Source organism: Chiloscyllium plagiosum, chromosome 7 (assembly GCF_004010195.1).
Source record: "Chiloscyllium plagiosum isolate BGI_BamShark_2017 chromosome 7, ASM401019v2, whole genome shotgun sequence".
NCBI lineage: Eukaryota > Metazoa > Chordata > Chondrichthyes > Orectolobiformes > Hemiscylliidae > Chiloscyllium > Chiloscyllium plagiosum.
The window spans coordinates 25,040,141-25,052,302 of record NC_057716.1 but is presented as its reverse complement, the minus strand read 5'-3'; the positions used below and the strand labels follow the sequence as shown (position 1 = coordinate 25,052,302).

Below are 12,162 nucleotides of genomic sequence, written 5' to 3'. Positions count from 1 at the left end.
TGACCTATCAGACAAAAAAGGAACACAGGATGTCAGAGGTTGAGAGATGGAGTACTAGGAGAAGTAATTTACAAATAAAATTAAAAAGGGACCTTTTGTAGAGATATTTTACAATGTTTCTGGGATATACAGAAATACCTTTTTTTTAAAAAAAAAACCTGATATTCGCACTCAGGATAACATAGAAAGCACAGAAAAGAAACAGGCCATTTGGGCCTAAATGGTGTAGGCCGCACATAAACCTTGCCCTGTTCCTCTTATCTAACCCTGTTAACACAACCTTTCATCCCTTTGTACCCTCATGTCCTTACTAAGGCTCCTCTTAAAGACACTTATGCCATTCACTTTACCTAGATTAGATTAGATTAGATTACTTACAGTGTGGAAACAGGCCCTTCGGCCCAACAAGTCCACACCGACCCGCCGAAGCGCAACCCACCCATACCCCTACATTTACCCAACACTACGGGCAATTTAGCATGGCCAATTCACCTGCCCCGCAGATCTTTGGACTGTGGGAGGAAACCGGAGTACCCGGAGGAAACCCACGCAGACACAGGGAGAATGTGCAAACTCCACACAGTCAGTCGCCCGAGTCAGGAATTGAACCCGGGTCTCTGGCGCTGTGAGGCATCAGTGCTAACCACTATGCCACCGTGCCGCCAACAGACAGTCACCTGAGGCTAGAATCGAACCCATGTCCCTAGTGCTGTGAGGCAGTAGTGCTAACCACTGAGCCACCATGCTGCATATAAACTGCTCGTTAAACTAATTCCATTTTCTCACTTCTCCTTGGGTGAAGAAGTTTCCCCAGAGGTCCTTTAAATTCATGAGTAGCTTATAATTTTGGCCTGTCGGGCTGCAAAACATTACTTCGGTGTCTACCCTAGCTGACGTTTCATAATCCTGAATACCTCTGTTAAATCATCTCTTTTCTAGGGAGGGGAAAAAAAAGCCCCAATTTATTTAGCTAGATCCAACAGCTGTAACCATTCTGCTCTGGTATAACTCTTGTAAAAGTTTTGTACCATACTGAGTCAGCAGAAGAGTTGCAACAGCAATAAAATCCCACCCCTCCAACCAATATAATATTTCAATACAACCTCGTTCCCTGCTCATACCCTAATGCAGCTTCTCCCGCGTGCGATACAGACATCCTTTCAGCTCAAAGCTGACTAGGTCTGCAGAACGCCTTGGGGAGCCAGCAATGGGTAAAGTGAATAACAACAATTGTTCTAGGGGCCTGTCAAGCATTGCTTTTCTGCCTGTTGAGTTTGAATTGCTGTAATTAGTTATCTTGCCTTGCAAAGCAGGTTTTGAGTTGTTGATAATGAAGTTACAGTGAAGGGTGGGTGGGTGGGGGGAGGAGGAGGGGGCGTGGAGAAAGACAGACACAGACAGAGAGAGAGGGAGAGAGAGAGTAATGTCAAAAGACAATCCCAGGAATACTGCTGCTCTCAATGTATTCAACAGAAGTACGTGATGGGTGTGGGAGAGCTTTGCTGCATCTGACAAAAGGGCCAAAAGTCTCACAGAACCTTGATATATTATGGAGGCGATCGAGCAGGAATGTTTCAAGTGAAAGTCCTGTTGCTAGTCAATCATCCTTACTCCCCCTCTTAGGCAATCCCTCAAGACGTAGGACGACTTTCTTCCAGTCTACTGTTGTGGGTCCTGAGGTGACCAAACAGTCTGATGCTGGATCCACACATCCTGCCAAAGGTGGAGCAGGTGACTTCGCTAAAGGGGGTGAGAGATGCTGGACTTTTCACACATTCCTTCTGCTGTTTGCACTTTGGCCCTGTTGAAGATGCTCAAAATGGTCGGCACCATCATAGATGCTTCTTCTCTGTATTTGAGGAAGAGGATCCTAAAAGTTGGTGGACACATCATATTCTATTATGGAGGCTTTAAGGACACTCTTGACACACACAGTCTTCCTTGTAACTACCTACTGTGAAGAAACCAAGAGTGGGGAGTTTGTTTCGGAAATTGAGTCAGGCACGTGGATGATGTGGCTTACCCAACATAGCTGACTGATAGTAACTAGTGCCTGGATGCTGGCCTAAAAGAGAACACTGACATTGGACTGCCTATCATGCCATCGGATTTGCAGGATTTTGCATAGGCATCACTGATAAACTTTCTCCAGGGATTGGGGACATTTGCAGTAAATTGCCCACGTCTCTAATGCAGAGAGAAGGGCAGTTAACACCACAGCTCGGCTGACCAAGAGCTTGGCACAAGGTCTGAGGCACCAACAAATACACTGCTCCTCAGAGTCTTACTAAAAGGATTATCCTCTATAACAGCAATTACAGGCTCAAGGTACATTTGGAGTGAAAATGACCACGTAAACATGTCCTGAATGAGCACCAGTGGAGACCTACCCACTGATTTGTAGTGGATTCTGTTGATGTATATTCAGAACAGGGTACTTTATTGGAGAAAACCGTTCAGTTTATACACAGACTGACCTAAAGATATCATAATAAATGTTGCCAAGCCCTGCTTGTATACCTTGGTCCTGTGGTCTTACAGCTCCAGAGTAGCTTCCATAAGATCAGAGTCTGCCCTGATTAAACTGCAGACACACCAGGACAGCTCAGGATTATTATGAAGTTTTTTTTTTGTTTAATTCGAAGGATTAAAGCTGGCACAAACTATTCAGCTCTTTTTGTGACGAGAGACCTTATGTCACTGGGAAAGGGAACCAGCCTGACTCCTGCAATTACTCTGCCATGTAGATATGATTTAAGTTGAAACTTTATTGCTGGAACAGCACAGCAGGTCAGGCAGCATCCAGGGAACAGGAGATTCGACGTTTCGGGCACAGGCCCTTCTTCAGGAATGAAGAAGGGCCTGTGCCCGAAACGTCGAATCTCCTGTTCCCTGGATGCTGCCTGACCTGCTGTGCTGTTCCAGCAATAAAGTTTCAACTCAGATATGATTTAAAGCAAGGCCAATACAGAAGTGACCTTTAAGTGACCATACCAAGATAGTGAAGAATAGCTTCATAATCTGGGCATCAATTGGATATTGGAGGAAGTGAGGACTGCAGATGCTGGAGATCAGAGTCAAAAAGTGAGATGCTGGAAAAGCACAGCCAGTCAGGCAGCATCCGAGAAGCAGGAGAATCAACGTTTCGAGCACAAGCTCTTTCTGCTCCTTGGATGCTATCAATTGGATATGCCCACACTGAGATAAGTGGTCAAAAAAAAAAAAACAGGCCTGTAAACTCAATGGATCCCTCGGCCTTCCTTACTTTTCCTGCCCCTTCCTGATTATCAAACCTGGGTGGGTGGGGTGGGGTAGCTTCAGTGGAATTCCATCCACAAGCCTTGAAGATTCTCCTTAAAACCTACTTCCGTATGTAGAATATATGGAACAGAAACAGACCAGCTGCTCCATGTTAATGCCCCATTTGAGTTTCTTCTCATCAAAATCTGCAGATCCAGCATAACCAATTATTCCCTTCTCCCTTAAATGTTGGTCTTCCCATTACTGCACCCAACCTCTCCTGAAACATATACTCACACATAATGGTACCATCCTTGTGAATCTTATTTGCACTCGAGAGAGTGCCTCTATATGATTTTTGTATGAGAACAACTAGAAATACACACAGTACTTTAATTGCGTTCTAACCAGTGTTCAATACAGATTTTGCACAACTTTCCTACTTTTCGGTTCTGTCCCTCTCGGAATAAAACCTGACACTTGGCTTCTATTTCTTTTGGACACAATTTTCAGTAATTGATGTCTTTGTACGCTGAGATCCCTGTGCTCCTCTGGAATTGAGCCTGCCAAGTGGTAAGTATGATTCCAACCAAGATACACTACATCTCCGTTATCTGTGTTGAACTTCATTTCCATGTCTTTGACCATTCTGCAAGTTTATTAACCTCCTGTAATTTGCTCCAATCTTCATCAATGTTGACATTTTAGTGTCTGTCATCTGCAGGCATGGAGAGAATATTTTTGATTCCAAGGTCCCAGGATACTTTAATTCTCCTCCTTTTCTTCATAGTGTCATAGGATCATTGAGCAAGACCTTAATATAATGTTTCAATATATAGATGGACTATTTCAAATTGCATTGCTACTTTAGCGCCAGCCTAGATAATGTGCTCAGGTCTCAAGTATTTTTTTTAGACTGCCGCTAAGGGAGGAATCAAGTCAGTCAATACAAATGCAGGAAACTGGAGGTCTACCATTAATTTGCTGTCGATGATTCTGCAGCACCTAATGACAAGCAGAAGGATTGGAGAAAGGATGGCAGAAGCACAAGAGGGGGAGGGGCAAATAAAAAGGAAACCATCATGGGACAAAAAGGAAGAGAGAAAGACAGTGATGGGACAGCAGCGTTAGAATGGGAAGGAGAAGGGACCAGAGAGGGGAAGTGAACAAAGTAAAAACTGCACACTAGGTATTTTTCTTACTCCTGTTACTGGGAATTAGTTGGTACATAATATGATTGATAGCATTAATGCGTGACACTTGCAGCACTTTATTTGAAACAAATCTGGATATTAATGTTACTGTTTCCACATTAAATAAAAAGACTTCTACTTATACAGCATTTTTCACAGTCACTGGATATCTCAAATTGCTTTACATCCAATTAAGTACTTTTGAAGCATAGTCATTGTTGTAATGGAGGAAAGGCAGCAGACAGAATGCCCACAGCAAACACTCACAATCAACAATGTGATAATGACTAGATAAGTTTTTTTTGTGGTGTCTGAGGGATAAATTATTGGACAAGACACAGGGGATAATGCCCCAGCTCTGTGTCAAAGTTGTGCCAACTTATCTTTAACATGCACAAGACTGGGCAGATGATGCAGTTTAATGATTCATCTAAAAGCTGGTATCTGAGACAGAACAGCTCCCTCAGTACAGAACTGAAGTTTGCAAGACTCAAGTTTGAAACCCAAACCTTGTGAATCAGACTCAAGACTCAGACAGACAGACATTTATAACACAGAAATGCCATTCAACCCATCACCTATATTAAAAATATCCCTGTTAAAGTCAGGCCTTCTTTTGGAAAGGTGAGGAAAGAGAGAAACTGTATTTACATCACAGTTTTTTTTAAGGACTCAATAAAGTACCTCAAAAAGCACTTTCCAGCCTGTGAGGCACTTCTGGAAGGATAGTCACTATTGTTAATATAGGGAACACAGCCAAGAGTGCAACAATTGGCTTTGGTGCCCTTGATTAGGAAGGAGTGAAAATAAGCCGGAGTTGCTGCTCTGCGCCGTGTCCAGTCAGTTCAGTTGGAGAAGAACAACTTTGGGTGAAAAACTGACCAGGTTCTGCCTGTGTGACCTCATGTGGGTGAATAAGCTGCCAACAGTCACAGGCAAAACTCGCGCACACTGATAATGGACAATGGCATTGGTTGCCAACAAAAAAAAACAACACCTGCAGGAGGCAAGAAAATTGGCAGGAAAAATAAATAACCGTCAAGCAAGTGGAACAGCTTTATTTTAAAAATGAAGAATTACTCTGACTTTCTTTTTAATTGCACTGATTGTTCAGGCAGGATCTGGACATTAAATCACAAGAAAAGCTAGTTTATTTTAGTTACGGTGAACAGCTACCTTCAATGGAACTCTCTGCTCTGGGGACTGCATGTGCCACATCCTATGTCCACAAGCTGATCTGATCGATTGCCTCGACTCAGGTCATGCTAAACCACACAGTCTACTGGGACTGCTGAGGAACAGGCTTGAGCTTGTCTCCCAAATAAGCAATTTGACAATCTGAACACATGAGAGGACAGGACAGCCCAGAGGGTTTTCAAAAGCTGTTGAAAGAATTCTGCATCTACTAAATAACATTTCCACCTGATTAGAGTCACTTATTGAACTGCAATCCCAATCCACAGGCTTTCTGTTATCATTTACTGGTTTTCACATCAATCACACGCCAAAATACTAGAGACAAGCACTGTGCTGCAGAGCGGACACAACAACCCTTTACTGCTGTGTATTCACCTTGTCCCATTATTGGCAACTGCCCAGGCCATGAGCTTTGGAATGTATTCCCGAACCCTCTCTGCCTCTACCCATCTCTCCTCCGACGCGAAAGTGAGGATTGCAGACGCTGGAGATCATAGACTAGATTAGAGTGGTGCTGGAAAAGCATGGCAAGCCAGGCAGCATCCGAGGAGCAGGAAAATCCATGTTTCGAGCAAAAGCCCTTCATCAGGAGTACTGGTCTGAAAACACCCTCCCTCCTCCTGTCAGGTCCATCTTAAAACCTACACCTTTGAACCGAAACTTTGGTTACGTGGGCTAACATTACTTTATGCGGTTCAGTTTCACATTTTGTCCAAATGCACTCCTTTGAACCATCCTGAGATGGCTTATTTCATTAAATGTGCTACACAAATTCAAGTTGTTGGTGTTGCATAATACTCCACTTGTATCTTGTGGCTCCATGCGTGCCAGTTGCAGTGGACATGAATTTACTTCCAATTATCCAGCGAACGCAACATGTATATGCATGCACACACACGCAATGCACATTTACATTGCGTCTGTCTAGTAATAAAGCATCCCATAATTATAGGAGCTTTATCAAACAAAATTTGACAACGTTAAGGCAAGTCAACAAATGCTTGGTTAGAGCTGTATATTTTAAGGCACGGCTTAGAAGAAGACGAAGGCACAGACACCAATACTTGGGAGATGGAAATCAGATTTTGGGGGGGGGGGTGGGGGGGGGAGGGGGGTGTGGGGTTGGGGTGTGCTCATTGGAAATGGGCACCTGATATTCTCCTACTGAAGCAGACAGTAAAACAGCTGAGGAACATTGTACACTCCCCTCTCCTTGTGCCCCAGCTAAGCATGGCTAACACAGCAGACAAGCAATAGAGCATAATTTGGAACAGATTGGATTATTTTTAACAGGCACCATGACTTGGAAATTCGAACGAGTGGTCGCTGTATTACATACCTGCTGAAGGTCAGCTAATGAATACAAATGCACGTGCTGCAGAATGTATTCCCTGGGAAAAATCCTACCGAGAAAAAGACAAGTGAAATGTTAGAACCTTATTTTGCTATCACTGAATTGCAAAGCTAAACTTGAAGCTTGTAAAATAGCAAGCTTTGCCATTGCAGCACTACAAAGCAGTGTCAAGCAATTCAATATCCCACTACTTATTCGACCTAGCAGCTGTTTCTGCATCGTGCTCTCACATTCCTGAAAGCGGCAAAACTTGTTGGAATTGGCAGCACAGGGAGATGATGGCTTAGTGGTATTGTTACCGGACTAGTAAATGGAGAGACCCAGCTAACATTCTGGGGACCTGGCTTCGAATCCCACTGTGGCAGCTGGTAGAATTCAATAAAAATCCGGAAGGAAATGCCTACTGATGATTGCTACCATTTTGCACTGTACACTTTAGAGAAGAAAACTGCCGTCCTTACCTGTCTGGCCGATGTGTGACTCCAGACCCACAGCAATAAGGTTGACTCTTAACTGGCCAAAGCCATTCAGTTGTATCAACCAATAGGAAGGAAATTAGGAATGAAGCGAGATGGATCTTGAACCCCTTCCGAGGTCCCCAGCTTCATAGATGCCAGTCACCAACCAAGTCTGTTCACTCCATGTTATAAAGCGCCAATCACAATCTCAGGATGCCCCAAAGACATACTTTTGACAATGTGGTCATTGTTGAAGTGCAGCAACATCTGCACTAGTATGCACACAGCAAGATCCCATTAACCACAATGCAATGACGACAAAACAATTCCAACTTGTGTGTTGGTTGGGACACAGGAGGAAAGTCAGCCATTCCTTTTCAATTAGCTTTTACACCGGATCTTTTACTCCGAATCAAGGACCAGTCTGGTGACTGCATCTTCTAACAGTGCAGCACTCCTCAGCACTACACTGGGTATGCCGACCAGGATTGTGAAGTGAGAGAGCTTCCAACTGAGATACATTACAGTGGTAAAATCTGTTAACTCCGCGAGCAAACATCATCTACTACACCTATGCACTAACCACATGGATTTTCAAAATGGATCCTAATGATAAGAAGTGCCTTATAGAAAGGGTATTTATTTGGTTGGAGAAACGAAACCCAGAACAATAGTTTGAGATGCATCAGGGCAGTGCAATAAGTGATTACAGGTATGGGAGTGCAAAGCTGAAGGATGGAATTAACATTTGCATAGCATCTTTCACAACTTCAGGCAGCAAGCTTGCACATGGCACAATAAACTCCCACAAATAATAATCAGCTGAAGGCAATATCCAGAAAGTTAATTTCAGTTGTTGGCTAATCTAGAAATGTTGGCCAAGTCATCCAGGCAAAGACCCTGCTCTTTAACACTGACTGGACAGCACAGAAATAGGTCACATGGCTCAAATGGACTTTGAAACAGTGCAGGGGAATCGCCAATATCTACCAGAGAGGGTAGAGGGGGGGTCTGGATTACAGTGCTCCAGCAGAGCTGCACCACAGCGTCAGTCTGGATTTTGTACTCAGGTTTCTGGAGTGGGACTTGAATCGACAATCTTTTGTCAGAGTAGTAAAAGTACTACCCAGGGAGCCAAAGCTGAAAAGTGAGTGCTGAAGCTATTGACCATTGCAATAAGTCTACTAGCAGGATTTTTTGGACAGGAATCAGTCATGATAGCTTCACCTTGAAGATACACAAGCTAATAACAGCACCCCTCACTGCACACTGTGACTTTCATACGGTGCAGGGTGCTACACTGTGCTAGTTGTTGCAACTAGGGAAGCCAACCAGTTGGGGCTCATGTTTCAAATCATTCATTTGGGACTCAGTCCTTCATTTGTGTTAACATGCCCCTTTGAAGGCATGTCAAAATGAGGAAGGGGAGACATTTGGCACCCCTGATGCGGACAGCAGTCTCCGAGCCTGTCAATTCCTGATTGGTTCACATAAATGTAGGCATTGAACCAAATGAGCTGCTGTTGCACTTATTCATTTGGAGGTAAACCCCATTTTCAACTTTTTGTCAACAGAAGTACAGATCTCCGAGCTTTCAAAAAAAAAAGTTCAATCACAAAAGGTGGCACCAATTACAATAAACAGGAGAGACTGGTGTCAGTCTGAGTACCACTCTCCATGGAGTGTACATTTGCCCCTAAGATTCACAAGCACCTTCTATCCATTCATCCTCATGGACAGCTTAAACAACTAAAAGTTGCCCTCAAATGTGGGACTAATTGAGAACTATTACAACTGCCTAAATTTCCCTAGCATCCCCAGAACCTAGCTCTCTTCCATGATGCACTCAGCTCAGCTCACTTATGCTGCACAAAAATTGTATTCTAAAATACAACTGATTTCCTGGAGGATTTACTATTTAAATATTGTTTCAGTACTTAAACACCTGCCACAGATACAGACAGCTGCTTATCCCCTGCAAGGATCTCAGTCCATAGCTGCTGATAGTCACAGTGTCTATAACAGAGAGGAAAATCAAAAACATGAGCATCACAATCCATCCTGGTGGTCTGTGCTATTTTAACTTGTATGAACCAGGAAAATAAATAGTAGGTGCAAATCAATGCTCATTGGAAGCACATTACCTCAGTGTCAGAAGAGCTCCCCGCCCAAAAAACAACGCAAGCACAAAACAGAGGCTCCAGCATTGAATGTGTTGCGATGTGCTTTTAGATTAGATTAGATTAGATTCCCTATAGTGTGGAAACAGGCCCTTCGGCCTAACCAGTCCACAATGACCCTCCGAAGAGTAACCCACCCAGACCCATTTCTGACTAATGCATCTAACAATATGGACAATTTAGTAAGGCCAATTCACCTGACCTGCACATCTTTGGACTGTGGGAGGAAACCCACACAGACATGGGGAGAACATGCAAACTCCACACAGACAGTCGCCTGAGGCTGGAATCGAACCTGGGACCCTGGTGCTGTGAGGCAGCAGTGCTAACCACTGAGCCACCGTGCCACCCCTGGAGATACCATCTTTCAAACAAGAAACAAAACTGAGACCATGTCTTTCCCCCTGTGGCAGATGTAAATATCCTTTGATAAAGAACTGGGGAGTTCTCCTTGGACAATATTTATCTCTCAATCAAGAGGTAAAAACAGATTGTTTGGTCATTTCCATGATGTTTGAGAGATCTGACCGGACACAAATCAGCATTCTCATTCCCTACATTGCAATAGTAACTTCCAAAGTACTTAATCGACTATAATCTACTTGAGGAGATACAGGAGTGTCAAAAGTCACGAGAGAAATTTAAGTTTGCCTCTCTTTCCTTTAGAACATCATACTTTGATTGAAGATTTCTGCTCTCAATTACCATTTAGCAGGTAATTAGGTTCATGGCATGACTGTGATAACTTGAAATCAAATTATTAGTAAGCAATACACTATGTTGCTTTACAATAAGAGGCAAGTTTTTGAATGCTAGTTATCCAGCTGCCTCAGATTGCAGGCACTAATTTGTGGTCCAAGCTGCCTCAGATTGCAGGCACTAATTTGTGGTCCAAGCTGGCATTCCTAAAACAAATTCAGCTGCTGCTGCTGCAGAGGCTCTGAAACTTTGTGCTCGACTTCTCTCCTACTCTTTTTTTTAAAATCCAAAACATAACCTCCAGTAGCCTCACTCAGGCCAAGTCATACCCTGTGCCCTCTCTGGCTTACCTTAGCTGTCAATCCATTAATATGTCAAACATTAAATGCTTAGCCTTATCCCATCTCCTTCGTGGCCTCACCCCACCATAACTCTGCAACCTCCTCCAGGCTCATAACCCTTGGAGAACCCTGCATTCCTGATGAAGGGCTTTTGCCCGAAACATCGATTTCCCTGCTCCTTGGATGCTGCCTGACCTGTTGTGTTTTTCCAGCACCACTCTAATCTTGACTCTAATTTCCAGCATCAGCAGTATCCACTATTCCTCCAACTCTGGCCTCTTGGGCATTAGATGACAGCAACTAGTAACACTTTCACTCAGAGTGACAAGGTTCTGGGTTGAAGACACCCTCTCCAAGGCTTGATCACAAAAATCTCCAAAGCAATATTAAGGGAGCACTACAATGGTGGAGATGTCAACTTTTGGATGAGATGTGTGAGAAACGAAGCTCATGCACTTCAATAATTTCAGTCCGAGACAAGATCTGAAGCAATCAGTATGTTTATTATATGCTTGCAAGCATGGTGCCTAGAATAGACACGCAGAGTTTAGCAAATACATATCTTATACAGGATTCACTACTCCAAACCTGGTGCCCATTACTATTGTTTATCTCTTGCCTTCTCCAGCCTTGTGCATAACAAAGTACAAGTTTTACTTGGCCATTTCACCACATCCTGCCGTGGTCCATTGTTAGGTATATCCTCTTTCACTGCTATCTATTTCCCCCACTTGTGACATTTCATCCCTTTCCCCAACCATATTGATCTTTATGACCTTTTAGTTGAGGTTTGTTTTTGTTTTTGCACAAGTGGGAAACAGATGCTTATAACTACTGCTTGTACAAGCATATCTGGCTTAACCTACATCCTCACAGCACCTTATCTATTTGTCTGTAACATCTACCATTGTTTGCAGGCACGTTTCATTCTTGTATGTACATTTTAGCCAATACAAAAACAATTATATATTTCCTTCATATAGTTTTCATTCTTGTTGACTCAGCTCTTGGTTGAAACAATTATACCCTGGTGTGAGTGCATTTACCTTGCATAAGCAATTATGATTGCAGAAGTAACACTACTTTACCTATATCCCACAAGATGTTAGAACAAGGCCCTATGACACAATTTAAAGAGAAGGGCCAATTTTTCCCTCAATCAACATCAGAAAAACAGATTACCTGGTCATTATTACACTGCTGTTTGTGGGAGCTTTCTATGCACAAATTAGCTGCTGTGTTTCCTGCAAGAGACAAAATAAAACTGTAGATGCTGGAATCCAAGATAGACAGGCTGGAAGAGCACAGCAAGCCCGGCAGTAACAGGACGTGGAGAAGTCAATGTTTCGGGTGTAACCCTTCTTCAGGACTGGGGGTGGGTTTTGGGGGAGCTGCAGAGGCTGGGGCAGGGTGGTGAAGTGAGGATAGGTGAAGACAGGTAGAGGGTATGACCTGATTGGTCAATGGGAGGAATGAATCCGGTTGGTGGCAGGGAGCAGT

General features: G+C 43.4%; 1 protein-coding gene across 7 annotated transcripts in view; it reads right to left on the bottom strand.

Annotated features, from left to right (window-relative positions):
• Positions 1-12,162, bottom strand: part of plekhm3 (pleckstrin homology domain containing, family M, member 3) — a 117,641-nt gene that overhangs the window by 22,448 nt on the left and 83,031 nt on the right. For 6 of the 7 annotated variants that reach the window (XM_043693284.1, XM_043693285.1, XM_043693283.1 and 3 more), the window contains one exon: positions 6,970-7,033. In XM_043693284.1, the coding sequence (XP_043549219.1) occupies positions 6,970-7,033 (64 nt within the window). Of the gene's footprint in view, positions 1-6,969; positions 7,034-11,875; positions 11,907-12,162 lie in introns of those variants that run through there. The other variant, XM_043693291.1, reaches the window with a different exon arrangement.